At 36.8% G+C, this 21,298-nt stretch overlaps 1 protein-coding gene across 2 annotated transcripts in view; it reads right to left on the reverse strand.

The window, feature by feature from the left end:
• Positions 1-12,344: 12,344 nt before the first annotated feature.
• Positions 12,345-21,298, reverse strand: part of SAMD9 (sterile alpha motif domain containing 9) — a 28,898-nt gene continuing 19,944 nt past the window's right edge. The window contains exon 2 of one of the 2 annotated variants that reach the window (XM_006911897.3): positions 12,345-18,593. In XM_006911897.3, the coding sequence (XP_006911959.1) occupies positions 13,813-18,585 (4,773 nt within the window). In that variant the 5' untranslated portion in view covers positions 18,586-18,593 and the 3' untranslated portion in view covers positions 12,345-13,812. The remainder of the gene's footprint in view (positions 18,594-21,298) is intronic. The other variant, XM_015589452.2, reaches the window with a different exon arrangement.

Genomic DNA, 21,298 nt, shown 5'->3' on the forward strand with positions numbered 1-21,298 from the left:
GCAGAGTAGGTAAATGCTGTGCGTGCCTTCTCTCACAACCACATCAAAATTACAGTTAGAACAGACACTTCTCCCTAGAGGAGATACAAATGGCCTACAAACATGAAAAGATGCTCAACATCACTAGCTATTAGAGAAATGCAAATCAAAATCACAATGAGGTACCATCTCACACCTGATAGAATAGCTATAATCAACAGGACAAGTAATAACAAATGCTGGAGAGGATGTGGAGAGATAGGAATTCTCATACACTGCTGATGGGACTGCAAATTGGTACGGCCACTATGGAAAACAGTATGGAGGCTCCTCAAAAAACTAAAAATTGATCTACCATATGATCCAGCAATCTCTATACTGGATATTTACCCCAAAGACTTGAAACTTCATATCCATAAAGATATTTGCAGACCAATATTCATAGCGGCATTATTCACAGTGTCCAGGACATGGAAGCAACCAAAGTGTCCTACGATAGATGATTGGCTAAAGAAGCTGTGGTACATATACATATACAATGGAATATTACTCAGCCATAAGAGGAGATGAAATACTGCCATTTGCAACAACCTGGATGGACCTCGAGATAATCATGCTAAGCAAAATAAGCCAGACAGAAAAAGTCGAAAATCACATGATATCATCTATATAAACCTAAAAGCAATAAAGGAACAGGACAAACAGAAACTCGTAGACATGGAATATAGACTAGTGGTTACCAGAGAGTAGGGTATGGGGAAAGAGAGGAGAGGTAGACGGGGTAAAGGGGGTCAAATATAGGGGGTAGGAGGTAGGGTGAAGTGTAAAAGGGATCAAATGTATGGTAGCTGAAGGAAACTGGACTTGGGTGGTAAACACACAATAGATACAGATGTCAATTTATAATGTACACCTGAAAAATCATATAATTATATTAACCAATGTTACCCCAATAAACTTAATTAAAAAAAGAGAAAGAAATGGTACTGGAAAAAACTGAATAATCACATGTAAAAAAATGAAATTGGACCCCTATCTTTCACCACTCACAAAATTTAACTCAAAATGGATTGCAGACTTAAATGTACGACTTGAAACTATAATAAACTCCCGGAAGAAACATAGAGAAAAACCTCCTTGGCATTGGTCTTGGCAATAATTTTTTGGGAATAATACCAAAAGCACAAGCAACAAAAGCAAAAATAAACAAGTCAGACTACATCAAACTAAAAAGCCTCTGCACAGCAAAACAAACAATACAAAATAATAAGGCAGCCTACATAATGGGAGAAAATATTGGCAAACTATATCTGATAAGGGGTTAAAATACAAAATATATAAGCAGCTCCTATAACTCAATAGGAAAAAAACAAACAATTCAATTTAAAAATGGGCAGAGGACCCGAATAGACATTTTTACAAAGAAGGCATACAAATGGCCAATAAGTACATGAAAAGATGCTTAACATCACTAATCATCAGGGAAATGTACATCAAAACCACAATGAGGTATCACATCACACCTGTTAGAATGGCTATACCAATAAATCAACAAAGTGAGGATGCGAAGAAAGGGGACCTGTGTGTACTGTTGATGTTATTGCAAATTGGTGCAGCCACTATGGAAACACTTCCTCAAAAATTTAAAAACAGAACTATATCATATGACTCCACAATCCCACTTCTAGTTACTTATTCAAAAAATCCAAAACACTAATTTGTAAAGATATATGCACTCCCTATGTTCATTGCAGCATTATTTACAGTAGCCAGGTATGGAATTGCAATCTAAGTGTCCACCGATAGATAATTGGATAAAGAAGAAGTAGTACATATACATAAAGTAAGAATAAAATCTTACCATTTGTGACAACTTGGATAGACCTAGAGGGTTTTATGTGAAATGAAATAAGTCAGACAAGGACAAATATTATATGAGTGGGAAGTTATAAGGTGAATATGTTCTGGGGATCTAATGTACAAATGGTGAATATAGTTTACAATACTGTTTTATACTTGAAAGTTAAGAGAGTAAATCCTAAATGTTGTTATCACACACACACACACACACACACACACACACACACACGCACAAGTTCAACTTCAGTATGGCCTTGGAATTTAAACATCGCAAGACTGCATGAAACTGAAAAATTATTTTCTGCTCTCTACCCTAGTTCCTACTGCCACTACTCAGGAAAAATTACCATAGAGAAGGATTTACAGGTTGAGCAATTTGTTTATTTTTTTTTTTGCATTTGGGGATATTCCAGATTCTAATTCATCATGCTGTCATTGAAAATTGGCTGGTTTCCTCTTGTCATTAGAAACTGTGCTCCTCTGACTCTACCTGGTTTAATCATTTACCTCCAGGAAGTGACTGCAGTTCTTTTGCTCACCTCTGAAGGGCTTGTTCCTCTCAAGAATTTACTTCATTAAGAGTAAGAGCATCTACTTCTCTTTGTAGAGTCAATGAAAAGAAAACTGCAGTTATCTGGTGTTTTCCTGTTGTTACCATGCAAAGAATAGTATTTCCTATCCTTCTACATCTAAACTGGATGTGGAACTCCCTTGCACTTAAAAAAAAAATTCAGGTGTGACACAAAACAAACTGTATATATTTAAAGTATATTTGGTATTCTTTGACTCTTTACATTTATGATTATTCTTTTCCTCTCCTGTGTCTTTGGATATCCTTCCTACATGCTTTTAAATGTTTTCAAACATGTAAACCATATTCCCCATTAGAATATAATTTCCATAAGGAACAAGTCTTCACGACCACTTTCTCTTCAGGGCGTAGAATAGTATCTGGCACATAGAGAGTACTCAGCTATATTTGATAGAGTAAATGATTGAAGAGGCAGTAAGACCTAGCAGAAAATATATAGGTTTTGATCTGCAATCAATCTTTGCTAAGCTACTTATTGTGTGACCCTTGCAAAATAGCCTCTATAAGTACAAAGTACAGTTTTTCTCATCTGTATACTAGAATGAGTGTATTTACCTTGTGAGATTTGAATTTAGGCATGAATATAGGACAGGAGATAACCTGGCTTTGTAAGAATTCATGTGGAAAAGATGGGAGTGCTGTAGTTGATTCAGTGTCAGGATGGTGGTGTGTAGTGAATGGTAAAAAAGAATGCAGGTGTAGTCTTGGTGACATTACATAGACTAATGTCTTTAGCAAGGTAGACTGTGGGTTCAACTGGTCAGCCAATGTCTTCTGTATTGTGTCCTATACTGAACGTGAATTTTAAGAATGAAGTGAAACTGGAGCATAGTCAGGAAGCAGCTACAAGCATGATGAGGGGCCTGGAATCTATCAAATGTCCTCAGTGGAATAGTTTTAGATCTGGTGATGATGGATGATTTTTGTGGAGAAACTAAGTGAAGACATGATTACTGTTGGCTAATATTTGAACTATCCTGAAAATAGGGAGGGTTTTTTTGTTTGTTTGTTTTAGAGGGAATGATTGGCATCATCTGGTGATGCACAGGGACACAGGTTTTGGCTTAATATAGGGAAAAACTCTCTTGCAGGTGGAGTGCCTGGCAAAACAGGGCTATACCTGTTACCTGAAAGCATTCAGGTGACTGAGTGACTACTTGTCAGGGAAATTAGAGCAGGGCTTCTAGCATGTATGGGAAATTGGGCCAAGTAGCTTTGACAACCCATTCCAACTGCAAGTTTCTTTGTGATTCAATGACTCACAAATTGGAAGCCACTAAATAATACCAGATGGTGACTGCTAAAAGCTGATTATCAGTTAGCCTGGGAAGGGTTCCTAGAGAAAGATAAAAATAATTAGATAAAGATTGACTTAGCTGGTGATTGGGATTTGGAAATCACCAAGGAGGCATTCATGTTGACAAAGAAACAGATCATCAGAGCTTTCGAGTGGCTGTTCACAATAAGCAGCCCTTTACGGGGTATAATTTGAAGTACATTGGATGGGAATAACCTGACTCTAAATCTCTACACTGTTACCAGTCCTCTCTCTACTGTTACCTGAAGTTCTACCATTAGAGGTTTCTTTTTGAATCTTAAGGAATTGATTTGTTAGTGGTTATTTAGTAAAGTTAATTAAATTGATTGTTAAAATCTTTTAAATTGGTGGAATAAAAATTTTCAAATAAGATTTTATATGGGGTGATAGCATATAAATAAAAATAAAAATTAAAGTGTTCTGGAGGAAATGGGTGCCAGAAAGCTGTACCTGCTGAGGCTGTCTTCATTTTTGCTACACTTTTTTTCCCTCAAAGAATCTCTCAGAGACCCACCACCAAAATTTTGGGTTTTGTGGGCTAGAGTTTAGAGAACAATATGCAAAATTACTATCAGCAATCAGTTGGGGGTGGCAAGGCTTATATGAGTGTCTGACCTGAGAGGAGAGGAGGCGGATAAAAAAGGTCCATATGTAAAATTTGCCTGTTTTCTCATTTTGGTGAGGCTCCAGTTTTCCTAGTACCGAGAACAAGACTTTTCTACGAAGTTTGCATTCCTTCTGGAATTAGCTAAACTTATTCCTTATTAATCACATACAGCCACTAGGAAATGCTTTAGTGCAAAACATAGAATATACATGTATCAGTCAGATCCCAGAAGGAAGTAGATGACACATACAAATTAGGATAATTTGAGGAAGATTATTAAAGAGAACATATGGAAAGATGTCAGAGGAGGAAAACCATAAGGACTGTCTTGGAATTAGTGACAGCAGAGCTGTTTCCCTTGAGGCCTGAGGAAATGAAGACAGGGAGAGGTTTTGGAACTCAAAAGAAGGGTCTTGACCAGCAGCTCCCTTGAAGGAAGCAGTGACCTTTAGTAAAGAACACAGCCAGAAAGGTGACTTCGCCAAGAAGCAGCAAGGTAATAAGTACCCTTGCTCTTCTCCTTCCTTCCAGTTTCTAATTGAGGTGTCCTAATTGCCAGCCTCAGCTGGAAGCCCGAGAGCAAGAGGAGGGCTATTCATGTGGTTCATATATGAGTGTCTTGGGCACAAAGGAGGGTGGAAAAAGGTGGCGAGTAGACCTAGGAAGCAAATGGAAGGTATCAGAACAATACAAACCTTTGGAGAATAAAACCTACCAAGCAATAAACATGTTTCTAATGCTGGCTAATGCAAAATAATGCACTAGATATAGACTCTTCATTTATAGATTTATATACTACTTCAGGAATTGTATATATAATATATGTGTATATGAATTAATTCATATATATGAAAACTCATATATGAACATATAAATATGTTTTCATCAAAGTTGGCGTAAATTATCGATAGTATCTATTATTTACTTTTTTTAATTAAAAAACTTTGGAGGAGAAGATTTTAAATTGACATACAGTTGTAAGAAATAATACAGACAGATCCAGGGTATTCTTTGCCTAGTTTCCTCCCGCGGTAACATCTCGGTAAACTAAGTATGAAAATGCAAGCAGGATGTTGACATTGATACAGTCAACATACAGGTAAATGCATCCCTATAAGGATCACTTCTCTTGCCCTTTTATCTCTTGCCCATCTTTCTTCCTGCTTCCCCAGACTAGAATTTAACTCCTGGCAACCAATAATCTTTTCTCCATTTCTAGAATTTTGTAATTTCAAGAATATTATATGAATGGAATAACTCAGTATGTAAATTTTGGGTTTGGATGCTTTTTACTCAGCCAATTCTCCAAAGATATATTCAAGTTGTTGAGTGTATCAATCATTCATTTCATTTTATTGCTATAATATTTTTTAGTATAGATGTTCTATATTGTGTTTAGCTGTTTGCCCATTGAAGGTTATCTGGGTTGTTTCTGGTTTGGGTATATAATGAATAAAGCTGTTTAAACATTTATGTACAGGTTTTTGGGTGAACATAAGTTTTCATTTCTCTAGGATAAATGTCCAGGAATGCAATTACTGGACCATATAATGTTGCACAGTTAGATTTTTAAGAAACTGCAAAACTGTATTTCAGAGTGGCTATATCATTTTATACACCATCTGTGATGCATGAGTTTTTCTGCATTCTGCCAGAATTTGGTGTTGGCACTATTTTTTTATATTAGACACTTCGTAGGTGTGTAGTGGTATCATATTGTAGTTTTAGCCTGCATTTCCTTAATGGCTAATGATGTTGAGCATCCTTTCATGTACTTATTTGCCATTTGTATATCCTCTTGGATGAAATGTCCCATATCTTTTCATGTCCCTTGCTCATTCTAATTGGATTAGGTCTTCTTTTCCTTTTTAAAAAATTATTTCCCTGGCTTTATTGAAATAAAATACACAATTAGTTGCTCGTCTTTACATTGTACAATTCAATGAGTTTTTTCAATTAATATAGCATATGATAATATACTAGTTTCAGTTGTACAGCATAGTGATTAGAGATCTATATAAGTCACAATCACCCCATTAAATCTAATTCCTCTCTTTCCCCTTACATGTTTATTACAACATTATTAACTATTTTCCTTATGATACACTTTATATCTTCATGTCTATTTTGTAACTATACATTTGTACTTTTTAATCCTTTTGCCCGTTTTTTGCTGTCCCCACAACCCTTCTCTCGTCTAGTAGCCCTCACAATATTCTTTATATCTATGAGTTTGTTTGCATTTTTGTTGTTGTTGTTTATTTTGTTCTTTAGATTCCACATGTATGTGAAATAATGCAACATTTGTCTTTCTCTGACTTACTTCATTTAGCACAATACCCTAGGCCCATCAAGGCAACATATTTTTCCATCCCCTTTCTTTTAGTCTGTGTGTCTTTTAATCCGAAGTGTCTCTTATAGGCAGCATATGTAAGGATCTTGTTTTCTTATCCATTCAGCCACTCTATCTTTTAGTTGGAGCACTTAATTCTCTTCCATTTGAGGTATTTGTTGATAGGAATGTGGGTATTACCATTCTTTATTCACATTTTTGATACACGTTTTTTCTTCTTAAAGAAGCCCTTCCAACATTTTCTGTAATATGGCTCAGTGTTGATAAATTCCTTTAGCTTATTTTTGTCTGAGGAGCTCTTTATCTGTCCTCCGACTCTAAGTGATAGCTTTGCTGGATAAAATATTCTTGGTTGTAGATCCTGGGTTTTCATCATGTTGAATATTTTGCACCAAGCCTTTCTGTCCTGTATAGTTTCTTTGGAGAAATCAGCTGCCGGTCTTATGGATGCTCCCTTTTAGGTAACTAACTGCTTTTCTCTGGCTTCTTTTAAGATTGTTTCTTTGTATTTAACCATCGGCATTTTAATTATAATGTGTCTTGGTGTAGGCCTCTTTGGATTAATCTTCCTTGGGACTCTCTGAGCTTCCTGGGGTTGTATGTCTATTTCCTTCACCAGGTTAGGAAAGTTTTCCATCATTATTTCTTCAAATAGCTCTTCAACTTCTTGTTCTTCTTCAGGTACCCCTATGACACACATTTTTACATTTAATTATATCCCATAGGCTTCTTAAATTATTATTATAGTCGTGGCTTCTTTTTTCTTGCCGTTCTCACTGGATGTCCCTGGCTTCCCCATCCTCTATGTTGGTGGTTCGATCTTCTTCTTTATCCACTCTGTTGATTCCCTCTAATATACTCTTCATTTCAGATAATGTGTTCTTCATTTCTGACTGGTTCCCTTTTATAATTTCCATTTCCATTTTTATGTTCCTTTTATCTCTTTGTTAAAGTTCTCACTGAATTCATCAACGCTTCCCCTAAGTTCACTAAGCATATTTATAACTAGTGTTTTTATCTGCATCTGTTTGATTGCTTGACTCCATTATTCCTGGATCTCTGTTCTGTTCTCTCATATGTTTTCTGCTTCTTTGTCTTCCCATTTTGGCTGCCTTTCTATGTCTGTTTCTATATACTAAGTGAAGCTTCTAAGTCTCCTATTCTTATTAGCATGGCTTTGTGTAGTAGGTGTCCAGTGGCACAGTTCTAAGAGGGGTTCAGCTATAGGCCAAGTTTAGCTCCAGCCTGTGCCCTTCCAGAGCCACCTGTTAGGATTCAGCAAGCAATCTACAGATACAGTGCTTATAGTTCCCTCAGGAAACCACACCAGAAACTGAAGCCTGCTGTCACCAGGGTAAATCTTGGCGCTGCTCAGCAAGGAGCACCAGACTTGCTGAGGACACATCTGGATGTGGCTTGGATGGAGCTTTGAGATGGGGGAGGCGGATTTTCAGGGGATCCTCTGGGCAGAGTGACCTCTGTTATCCAGTTCGATGATGATTATGTCTCAGCTATGGCAGCACTGAGTCTGCAACCTGAGAAGGGGGAAGACTCAACAGAGGAACAATGGAGACCACTGGCACCTCTGCCCAGGAGAGATCTTCGTCTCTGGCCCTCACTTCGATAACTCAGTGTCCCTCTGTAAGTCCCTGGTGCCCCCACCCAGCAGCTGACCAGGTGCTGGTGCTCAGAGCAGGTCCGTCACCACCAAAGTCCACTTGTGGACCCAACCCCTTTAAGAGATGTCTGCAGCCCCTGGCTGCTATAGCTTCTGTCCTTCTCAGCCGCTTGGGACCAGCCGCTTGGGACCGGCTGCTTGGGACCGGGCAGCCTCACATCTTTGCCCTCTCCTACCTTCTAGTGTTGCAGGTTGATTAATTATTTCTCTCCCTAGTTGCAGTGCTTCATTCATCTAGATACCAGGCAACTTTCCTTGCTGTTTGCCCCATGTTTCTGTCACAACTTTGATTTGGTCACAAGAGGGATGAACAAAGCCTCTATCATCTACACCATTTTTTCCCATCTCATTTAAAATTTTTATCATTTACAGAGAGTTATTGTTTTGCTCTGATACTTTTGCAAATGTTTCATCTTCAGAAAGATCCATAGAGAGGACTGTGACTTATTCTAAAATATAGGTTTCGGAGAATAAACTTACAAGCCATTCCTTTAAACTGGATGAAGATTTGCAAAACTCGCTTTTAAGGTTCACAGCAGTCTTTCCAGGTATGTAAAAAAGGCCACTTTGCAGATGCAGAGAACCTCAGGATATTTGGAGGATCTGGATTAACCCCTAAGGCCTCTGGATCCAGTGGGTAGCCAGGGGAGCATCTATGTCCTTATCAGTGTTTGTCTGCTGGTCCTACTTCTCACACACTCAGAGACATGCCAGGCCTGGACTCCCATGCAGTGGAGGCTGTTGGTTGAATCTTCTTCCCAGGGAACCCACCAAAAGAAATATTCTTGTGAAGTAGGTGCAGCTCAGCACCACTAGCTTTGCCTGCTCCTGAGCAGCTAACAGCTGAAAGTGGATGTATTTTTCTTTTAAAGGTTCTTTATATATTCTAGGTACTAGTCTTTTGTCAGATACATGGTTTATAAATTTTTTTTAATTCTATATCTTGTCTTTTCATCTTCACAATAAAAGCTTTTATAGAGCAAATTTTTTTCATTTTGAATAAGTCCACTTTTTCAATTTTTTCTTCTGTGGGTGGTGCTTTTGATATTAAGTCTAAGAACTCTTAGCCCTAGATACCAAAGATTTTCTCCTATTTTTCCTAAAAGTTTTATAATTTTATAAAGTTGAAAAAAATACATCATTAAACCTAAATATGTGATCCATTTTGAGTGAATTTTTGCATAAGATGTGAGGTTTAGTTTGAGGTTTACTTCTTAACCAATGGATGTACAATTGATCCAGCACCTTTTTTTTTTTTTTAAAAAAAAAGCCTTTAAACTATTGAATTCTTTCTACAACTTTGTCAAAAATTAGTTGAGCATATTTATGTGGGTCAATGTATAAGTTCTCTATTCTGTCCCATTGATCTGTGTGTCATCTCTCTGCCAATAGCACATAGCCTTGATCACTGTGTAAGTCTTGAAATCAGGTATTGGTTCCTCCACTTTATTCTTCTTTTTAACTGCTTTAGCTATTCTACTTCCTTTACCTTTCCAAGTAAATTTTACAATACTCTTGTCTATATCTACAAAGAATTTTTCTGGGATTTTGATAGAAATTGTATTGACTATATATCAATTTGGGGAGAATAGATACCTTTACTGTGTTGAGTTTTCTAATCCAGAGACCCCTAACTCCGGGCCACAGACTGGTATCGGTCCATGGCCTGTTAGGAATCGGGCTACACAGCAGGAAGTGAGGAGCCAGCGAGCGAGCGAAGCTTCATCTGTGTTTGTAGCCGTTCCCCAGCGCTAATCACCACCTCAGCTCCACCTAAGATCATCAGGCATTAGATTCTCATAGGAATATCTGTCCCTGGTGGCAAAAAGGTTGGGGACCGCTATAATCTAATCCATGAACATGATGTGTCTCTCTGTTTATTTAGATCTTTGCTTTATTTTATTGATATTTTGTGTCAGCAAAAGTTAATACATGTTTCATTAGACTTATATTTAAATATTTCAGTTTTTGAGTGATTATAAATGGTATTGATGTTTTATTTTAGTGTCCTTGTGTTTACTGCTCATATGTAGAAAGAAAATTGGCTGTTGTCTGTTTATTTTATATCCTGTGACCTTGCTGAATTCATTTATTAGTTCTAGGTGGATTTTTTTTGTAGATACCATTGGATTTTGTACCTAGAAATTTATGTCATTTTCAAATGGGAACAGTTTTATTTCTTTCTTTCTGATCTGTTTGTTTTTATTTCCTTTTTCTTGCCTTATTGCATTAGCTTGAACTTCCAATACAAAGCCGAATAAGAATGGTAAGAGCAGACATCTTTACCTTGTTCTCAGTCTTAGGAGAAAAGCATTCAGTCTTTTACCATTAAGTATGATGTTAACTGTAGGGTTTTTGTTTTGTTTTGTTTTGTTTTGTTTTGTAGATGTCCTTTATTAAGTTGAGGAAGTCCTCATTTATTCCTAGTTTTCTATGAGGTTTTATCACGAATGTGTATTCTGTATCATCACATGCTTTTTTTCTATCAGTTGATATAATCGTGATTTTTCTACTTTAGCCTGTTGATATGATAGTTGATTAATTTTTGGTAATTGATTAATTTTTGAGTATTCAGTCAGCTTATATCCCTGATATAAACCCTACTTATACTTTTGTAAATAGTTATTTTATTAAACTCTCAATTAATGACTTTTTAAATGTACCATCTGCTTCCTGCTAGGACTTAATGCTCGCAGATCATCATCTTAGGTGAATCATTAAAAAAAGGACCTAAACTTTATTTCCTACAACTAGGAATAGATGATGATAGCATTTCGTTAAAAGATAGATTTCTGAATTTCAAACTGAACAATTTCCTTCTTCCACTGATGAAAGGAAATTCACCTTTTTACTTATGTGGAGGGTTTTCAGTGGCGATGTAGGACTGTCCGGCTATAAAGGCTGCCTTAGAGTTGGAAACTTGGCTATAATATTTTAATGATGGTATACATACACATTTGAGTTTTAAAAATATAGAAAAGAACAATGGTACACATATTTCAATTGAAGCTGGATTTTTTGACAATAGAGAAGGTGAAAAGAAATCTATAAATATTTCAGTGCATATGAACTTTTTTCTAGTACACTCCTGATCATGCAGCAGGGATACCTTTGGAGGAGCAAGAGATTTAAAAATAATATAAAAATAATTTAGTTTGTTTAATAAATGACCTTCCCTTTGGTATTACTTTCTAAGAATTTTTTTTGCTAATCCACATTCCAAATAGCCAGGAGCAGAATATTGTAGTTTCCAATGATCATTTGTTCAGATCACCATTTGTTTTGGGAGTGTTAATTAACATTTTCTTTTGAAAACTGAGTTGGGAAACTGCTGTATTATATGACCTAATCAATGATTATGGGACAGTTTAAAAAAATTCTGGTGCTTTCTTATTCGAAGTTCTATCTGAAATGAGATTTAATATTTAAATCTCACTTTCCCAATTTTCTATTTTTCAAGACTAAATTAATTCTATGTACTTAAGGAAAATATAAAGCTAAATGGGTAAAGAGAATTATGATAGATAAATGTGCTTTTCAAATTTATCCAGCATAATTGGGCTGGTTTTTTAATTTGCAAAAGAAAAACCCACATACGTTTATTACTCTGCCATTCCTTGGAAAAGTCAACCTGGATTATTATAATGTAAAAAAAGAATTTTGAGTTAAAAGGGTGTTAAATTTTAACTTTGGCCCTAAAATGATAGATATCAGATACCAAAATTAGGTGATAAACCAAAATGCGTATTTTCAAAGTACATGTCCAGGAACCAGTTAGACAACTGACCTATAATAAAGACATAAGACTTGATGGCATAGAGTAAGGGTTGGCAAACTTTTTCTGTAAAGAACAAGATAGTAAATAATTTAGGTTTGTGGGCTATAAGGTTTCTGATGCAACTATTTTATTCTTGTTGCAGTGCAAAAGCAGCCAAAGCCAGTACTTAAACAAATTAGTGTGGCTGTGTTTCAATAAAACTTTATTTGAAAGACAAGCTGGATGTGGTCTACAGGCTGTAGTTTGCCCTCTGCTGGGACTGAGGAAGACAGGGTTTATTAAGAGCCTCTTTTGGCAAAAGTTCTCCCAACCACCATGAGAATCTCATCTTGAGCCTAGAGAGCAGGGCTGGCAAGGGCAGAAGGGAACTGTCTACAAGAAGTTTACTTGGAGTTCTTGACCTGTGTCCTCCTGACTTTGTGGGGCATGTTGTTCCCAAGACTGGAAATTTGTTGTACTTCCTACCAATGGTAGAGCAAATATCCATGAATGTTTCCCATGCACCCAAGGAGGTCATGGGAGAAAGAGAGTACCTGCTTAAACTGGCTTGATTTGAGTTTAAAAGAATCACGTGGGGAAAGCAAGAGGAATCCAACAGATCATTTTGTGTAGAGGAGACTGAAACCTGGGGCAGAGAGGGAAGTGGCCCCATAGGGAAATGTGGCTGGATATTCTCATTTTCTAAATTGAAACTACTGTGTTTGGCCAGAGGATTTTTTTTTTTTTAAACCAAGAGATAGCTGGTCAGTTATGGAACTGAAATTTCATGCAGGAGCAAGGGAAAAACCTCTCCCAGGGAAAAGTTTGAATGTAATTGTGAAGACAAAAACAAACTGCATTTTTTGTTTTAGAAATTTTAACAGAAAATTTCAAAAGCACAGGAAAAGAGTATAATGAACTCCCATGTATGCATCACGCAGCCATTGTTAGCGCAGGTCCAGTCTTCTTGCAGCTATTCTGCATCTCTACTTTCCTTTCACCATCCCCATACTCCAAACATGGAATTACTTTGAAGCATAACCAACATCTGTATTTTCTTTCAACTGGAAGAAACATCAAGAGGCTTGATCAGATTCAGGTTCAATTATTTGGCAAGATCTGCTGACTTCTATGACTCTGACCTTCAGAGAACTTGTTGGTTCTCTGCTTTGAAAGATTCTTGAGTGCGTGGTACATTTCTGGTCTGCTCGGTAAGAATAAATGTTGCTCCTCAGTTTGAGAAGATTTTGCTTTTTTTGTGAAATTATTTTCCAGATTTTGTAATGTCTTAAAATCATAACTATTTTTTCCTATTCTGCAAAATTTTTACAATTGACAGGAAAGTCCTTCTGGAAGTTCCTCTCTTCCTCAGTCCATGACTTGATTGAGTAATTGGGGAAACTAGTGCGGGTCTGTGTGGCAGATATATTACATTCACCTCTCTTAATTCCATACATAGCTCCTTTTTTTATCTTGTCCTTGATGGTGTTTTTCAAATAAAGGAAGGTATTTGATACTTTCCATATTTCTCATTCCTTCCTTTTCACTACAGTCTGTGTAGGACTCATAACATACGTAAGAGGAAATTTAAAGTATAGATTTTGGGTCAAAAAAAATTAGGTGGTACCAAGACTACATTCTTGTAGAGAGAAGATCAAGATCAGGCTCTTAAATAACCTCAATGTCATAAGCAAGTGGGCCTCCAATGGAAAATCCCATGTAAAAAGATACTTTTTCTATGCTTCTGCCACTTCTTAATTGACCCAAGAAAGCAGGTAAGATGCGTATTGTGATTTTTTCATTGATTCCATATTCTATGTATACACAATTATTTTCAGCTCGTCCCTTTAAACGAAGCAAAAGTTCTTGGACTTTTTTCTCCTTCCATACCTCTCCACTCTGCCACAAGAAATTAATGTCAGGTGTCTTTCCAAAGCATTGATCAATTTTCCCTTTGTGAACAAGTCTGTTCATATTGTTACCTTTCCCAAGAAAGAAATATGCAATTGGTTGCTTTGTCCGATACATATGTTTATATTGCCCCCTAAAAGAATTTTCGAGTGATCGAGCATACTTTTCCATTTGTTTAGAATCTTGGTCTAGTTGTTGGTTTTCTGGCCAGAATAAGAGGGAAGCTAGGAAGTAAGGTTCTGAAAACTGATAAGTCGGTCCTACTTGTTGTAAGAATTCTCGGAGCTGAGCTTTCAGTTTTTTAATTGGATTCACTATTTTGGAGGTAGGTTTAATACAGTAGAGAATGATGTTGGCTAAGATGAAATTTTGCTTTTCCTTTGGCACGATTCTGACAGTGCATTGTTCGAAGATAAAAGTATATTTGCTCACTATATCTTCCATGGTACTAATGGCATCTTCTTGACTTTTGATGAGATATTCCAAGAGCCCAGAAAACCTGTCTGCTTTTAAAACTTCTAGTCTTCTCCGATACAGCTCTACTTGAAGTGGCAAACTAAGTTTTGATTTGAGATCTTTGTTTTGTAATTCCTCTAAGGGACCAAATATATCTGCATACTTCTTAAAATATCCAGCCACCTTTCTCCGAGTTTTGTTCTCTTCATTTTGCTTAATGTTGTTCCTGGGTTTTAGAAGGACAAAATAGTCATCAAAAAAATCAAAGGACTTTTTCAAAGAAAATTGCAAATTAGTTAGATAAGGAATAAAGTTCTTGAGGGCTGATTTAAATTCATTGTTTGAATCCCCAGGAATATCACTACTTCCTGATATAAAATTAATCATATCTCTTTTAGATAGTTCATTTTTGTTGTCAAAAAAAGGAATGAGCTGGAGAATCTGAATTGTGTACAGCCCAACTTCTATCTCCCCTTGATAACCAGCAATATTATAAGTATCATATCGCCTTTTTGACTTCTGATAAAACCTTTCCGTCACTTCATCCTCTCTATCTTCACTTTGCTGTTGAGATTCTTTGAATGCATTTGAGGCATGTACTGCTAAATCCAAAAGTTCAGTTAAATTATCAACCGAAATGTTCCTGTTTTTTCCATTATCCTCTATCCACCATCTTATTTTACTTTTGTAGACTTGACCCATTGTATCCGAGATATAGGAATTGCTAGGTTCTATGTTTTTTGCTTGAGTTGCCCATTTTAGGGCATTGGTGTAGTCCTTCTCTTTAATGTAGAAATGTCTTGCCAGCGCTTGGCAAATGAATGCATTTGGGTTGAACCGATGAATACCTTCAAGCAATACTTTTTTAACTGCTTCATTCCCTTCTTCTTTATGTAATGCTTCAATGAATGGGGAAAACCAAGTTCCTGTTTCACCTTCATGTTCATTGCGCTGTCTTGTGAGCAGCAGTGTTTGCATATCTTGAAAAAATTTGCTTCTTCCTATACTCGGATCATAGAACAAATTTTCTGTTAGCAAATCCAGCATAATTTGACTTTTATCCAAGTGATAGCTTATCTTCAATTCTTCCAGTGAACGAGCAGCAATCAGAGGGTGAATAATCCGCACTCCCTTGTAGTTTCCACATTCCACCACCTCTGTTTTTATCAGAATTGTAGAGTAGGTGCCCATCTTATCTTCAAATTTTTCTGGTCCCCAGAAAGCTTTCTTGTTTGTGATTCCTAAGAAAGTTTCACACTGTGATAGTGAAATGGTGGTATTGGGCACATATGAATTAAGAAGAGCCAGAAAAGAAAAGAGCTTTGCTTCCTTGGTGGAAATAATTTGTCCCTTCAGGATATTCCTGACCACATTTTCTATGTACTTTTCATTAAAATTGGTTTTCATGATCATGAAGGAATAAAAATCTTTAAAGTTTTTATGTTGCTCTTCAATTTCTTTCAATTTAAGCTCGAAGGCCCTCTGTTCTTTGGAAGATAGTTGTTGTATTAGGGCGATACTATCTGACATCTTTGCACATTTTTCAGGATTCTGTGATCTTATGCAATTTAGGATGATCACTAGGGGTTTCTCATATCGAATGCACTTATTAGCTACAGCTGTTTGAATAGAGGCCTGCAGAAGATAGACATTATCTTGTTCTTCAAAATCATCAACAAGGAGCAGTACAGGTAAATATTCCTGATGGTTTATTGTCCCATAGGTGATTAAATCAGTCACTTGTTTTCCAATGTCAGAAAAATCCACTGTCTTGTTTTTCAGCACGGCACATCTGAATTTCTTCCTTAGTTCCCAGAGAATGTGCATAGCCAAGGTAGTCCCACCACAGCCTGGATGATGATACAAATGAATAATTTTGACACTTGTTGGCTTAGAAGAATCTGCCCAGTTTTGAATCATTGCTTCAAGTCTTTCATATTTATCCCTTTTGACAAAAGGTGAAGAATAGTTTTCAGAAGAAAAGTAGAAGTTCCACCATGATACTTTACCACCTCGATAGAAGTCTTCCTCTTTTGATGCCTTGAATTCAAGAAATTTATCTTTGTCCTTCTCTAAGAGTGTACCTTCACATTCATTTTCACACAGAATTTCCAGAGCGGTCATGATATCTTCTTCCCTTTTCAGAAGGACAGTAGATGAGCCAATAGATGGCAAAAATCGCTTTAAAGATTTAGTCACAGATTTTAGTTTAAGAATAGTGCCATTTATCTCTTCAAGATTTAAAGCAGAAATACATTGACTTGATAATTCATCTTGTTGTTTTGTTAATCTTGCTTCAAGCAGATCTTTCCATCTCTGACATATGTGCGGGTGTACACAAATACACAATATATTTTCCATTCCTTTCAGATCTTGGTAGAAAGCACAGAAGGTCTCAATGAGGGGGTCTCTTGGGTCATCCACAGAGGAGAGTAATAGAAATACTACTAAAAACTTCCCTCTTGGCAATATATCTTCATGTGTAAGAAATGAAATCAATTTCCTGACTTCAGATGCTTTTTCTCTTTGCCAGGAACTTGGATCTAAGGGTTTATATTTTTCACTGTCAAGGTCCAACCTGCCATTGCAGAAAATCCAGCTGGGTTGTTGATAAAGATTCAGACTGGAAATCTTCTCAATTGGTGTGGTTTTCCCCTCCACATACAGACTTGGCAAGTGAAGGTTTGCTACTCGGCTTTCTTTGTAAGCTCTGACTATTCCTTCGCTCACAGATTCAGGATCAAACTCCAGTACAGCAAACCATTTAATTTCTTTTAGGAAATCTAAGTGTTTTATTTGATTTGAGTGGCATTTATTTGTTACAAGAATGTACCATTCATAGTATGAATTATCTAACAAATCCTGATTTCCTGTCAGCAATTGAACAAGCTTTGGTCCATCAGTCTCTTTTTTACTTGTTTTTACTCTACATTTTCCTTCTGCTTCTGCTTCTTTCCTAGCGTCTGCTAGTCTTTTTAAATCTAATTTAAATGCTCTGAACTCTGCATTATTTTTTATGATGTCTTTAGAGTTGGCCCCATCTCGCACAAAGACTGAGAATTTTGGTCTTTGTTCCCATATTTTGTTGTTGTAATTTTGCATTTTAATCTGAAAATAATCATGTTCACATTCAGAGTGTTTTGGAATAACATCCACTTCAATAACAAATCTGTCAGATGGAATACTGTTTTGCTGTAAAACTTCTACAAATCTTGGCTCGCGAATGCAGTTCTTTGCTTTTGGGACTTGATGGTCTTCAAAATACTGGTGGATCATCAGATTGAAGTGATCAATGAGGGCTTCCTTGGTGACATTGGTGAATTTCACGCCAACAATTTTTCCATGGGGTTTGTCTTTGACTCCAAAATGAATGGTGCCATTGGTTCGTGAATTCATACAAGCTGAAGCAAATCGGAAGACTTCATTGCTAAATTTCATCTTAATATCTTCTTCTGCGGCTGTGTTTGTATTTGTGAAAGCTTTGAATTCATGTACTGGGTCAATGAGATTGAGTGGTCCTGTTTCAGGCTGTAGACAAAAATTCAATTTGTAACGATATGGATCACTGAATTCATCAAAAGGGTATGATGCACATGTCAGTTCCATGGATGGCTTATTTTCCTTTGTGTCTTCTATTTCATCTTCCATGTATTCATTTTTTAGTGACTTAGAACCTTTAGTAATTGTATTTATTGTAGAGGCATTAGCCATATCTGATTTCTCTTTATCCTCTTGTTTTTGCTTTGAAGTTTTTCCATTTTCCTCTTGCATCAAAGTTTGTGTTTTAGGAACATTTTTACTACCTTTTTTCCTCTTACATGTCTGAATAGGATCTTCGGAGGATGTTTTCTGCAGTTCTTTGAATAGACATTCTATTTGGATAGCTGGTCCGTGTGTTAGGCCCATATCGATGAGGTCAGTTTTAGTTAACCACTTCAAGACTGTTCCATTCACATCTTGTGCAGTCAAGATTTCCCTGTGTTTTTGGTCAATTTTTTGACTTTCTAACCAGCAATTTACATCCTCTTTTGTCCACTCATCTGTGTTTTTTGGTAGGTTCCATTGCTCTGCCATTCTGATACCTGTATACCAAAAAAAAAAGTAATCGATAGTTTTATAAGTAAAATTTTAGATAATAAACTAATTTATAATGGGTTATATATGTCTTATACACTTTTAGTTTTCTTCGTTAATGGTTTTTGCTATATTATTTTAAAATATTCAGTTCTGCTATAGAAAATAAGATAAACAAAGGAAGATATATGAAACTAAATAGAGAAGGATGTATGAAACAAGGAAGATATATGAAAGTAAGTATAGAAGCAAGTAGTTTGTGAATCATGTTATGGTAGGGGTAGATTAAGTAGGTGATGTGCCTGTTAAACATAGGAAGGGAATAGAAGGGCCATTAGGTGTTAAATATTCATGAAACAGTTGAAGCACTTGATATTATTAAGGTCATAATTGGGTCACCTGTTAATGACACTCATTCTGATCTTTTGTGCCCTCTGCTCAAGAAACATAAATAAAATTCAGTGTAGCTTATTAGGCTTATTGATAAGCTATAACTGTGATCAGACATATGTGCCCCTCTTCACCTCTCTGATTAGAGCAAGTGTATGCTACTTAACCAGGACATATTCTATCTGTCGATCCCCCTTGGACAGACTTCAAAGTGTGTTACCTATCTTTTTCTCTCTGCTCTTTGTTTTGTATGTTTTAATTGATTTAATAAGACATGTGCCTTAAGCATCTTAATTCAATGTGTGAGTCATTCTTTTCTAAGACTTCTAGGATAGCTTGCTGGATAGTGAACTCTGAGGCTACTGTTATATTAAACTAATTTTTCATATAATAATTGATAATAGCTGATACCCGGACAGTAAAAAAAAAAATGGCATTACTGTTTGGCCTGTAAATTGTCACACTACTGCCTGGAAAATTAATGTCAGTCTGGGTTACAGAAATAGCAATGGTTAGAAAAAACAAAATCCAAATAATAATAGCTTTAAGTACAATTCAGAAATGGCTCCAAAATGTACATCATTCCAATGACTTCTTCATGGAGAAATCAAATTAACAGAGGAGATAAGCCTAGGGAATTATAACAGACTGCATAGGCCCACTTGTATAAAGTAATTCACAGGGATATTTCTTCCCATTGGTAGATACAAATTCAGGATTAGGATTTCCCTTCCCTTCCAGACATAAAGAAGCCAGAGCAATGGTCTAAGGTTAAAGCTGTTATTTTTTTATTATTTTACTATTTATTATTTTATTATTAGTAACTCCTATATGCATAGAAAGTGAATAAAAAGCCATATTTTACAGATACATTAATAAAAAATAAGTAAAAATAAACAATTGGTGGAAATTTTACTCTCTTACAACACTGTGACAATGAGAAACGTAGAACATTTAATGCCTCCTACAAAATGAATTAGATTTAGTTTCTTTCAGTAATATGACCTATAGAGATCAAGAAGCTTAAATTTAAAGTGATCTGGGAAGAAAAAAGAGTGGAGGGGGTAAAATTGCTTTAGGTGTACCAGTCTTTAAAGTAAGCCATTTTCAGAAGTGCTGGCAACATTTTCCTGTGTTGGGCTCTCTCTCCACCCATCCAGCAGGCACAAGCAGGCACCAAATCTGAATGCTTTTTAAACTTGGCTAACACCATTTGCCCCACCCTGGTGATTCCCTCAGACCCTCTCCCACACAGTTTGTGATCAGCAAGAACCTCTTTCAGTGATGAACCTCTGCTCAACTTGTCCTGCGGACTTTCCTGAAATCTTTCAAAGGTTCACAAATGCCAGACAAGCAGTGTCTGTCCTTGGTGTGCCCCTTACCTCTTGCTAAGTGGCTGTAAGCCACTGGCCTTGGTTAACAGCTGAGCTTCTTTCAGGTGCCTCCAAGCCTAGCACAGGTGGCAATGACCTGCAAATCACATTATAGCTCCTACCAGATGGCCTCAGGCAGGGCACAGGCAGTAGCTGACCTTGCCTGCACCAGAGCCCCCTCCCAGGAGGCCATATCCATTGGTGGGCTCCAAGCCACAATGGAGCACCCAACCAGCAACACAAATGACACACTCGAACGGTGGTAGGCACCAGAGCCCTGCTAAAACAAATTCCTCTTTGAGGGGTCAGCCTGTGCACAGCACCTTGTCTGCTGTAGTCACAGCCATTTCTCACAATCAGTAAGCCTGAGGGTGAATCTCTCCCACTGATGTTGCAACAGCAATCGAGTCTCAGCTACAACTGGAGGGTACACACAGCCCACACAAAGGACACACCTGGAGCACTCAGCTCAGGTGACCAGGGAGACTGTGTCACTGGGCCCCATAGAAGACCTACTACATAAGGCCATTCTACCAAGACCAGGAGACATAGAAGAACTACTTAATACATAGAAAAAACATAGGGAGGCAGCCAAAATGAAGAGACAAGGAAATATGACCTAAATGAAAGAACAGGACAAAACCACAGGAAAAGAATTCAATGAAATGGAGACAAGCAATCTACCAGGTGCAGAGTTTAAAACACTGGTTATAAGGATTCTCAATGAACTTAAGTTATATAAATGTAATTACTATGTTGTATACCTGAAACTAATATAATATAGTATGTCAACTACAATCGAAAAATTTTTAAAAATTAAGGAAAAATAAAAAGAGTGGGCTAGAGGAGCATGTTGTCAACAGTTGCTTTTAGGTACCTGATGATTACTCTCTCACAGCTGTAGATCAAAATAAAAGGGGATCCACATGACAGTATGTTTATGACAGGGA

Source organism: Pteropus alecto, unplaced genomic scaffold (genome assembly GCF_000325575.1).
Source record: "Pteropus alecto unplaced genomic scaffold, ASM32557v1 scaffold21, whole genome shotgun sequence".
NCBI lineage: Eukaryota > Metazoa > Chordata > Mammalia > Chiroptera > Pteropodidae > Pteropus > Pteropus alecto.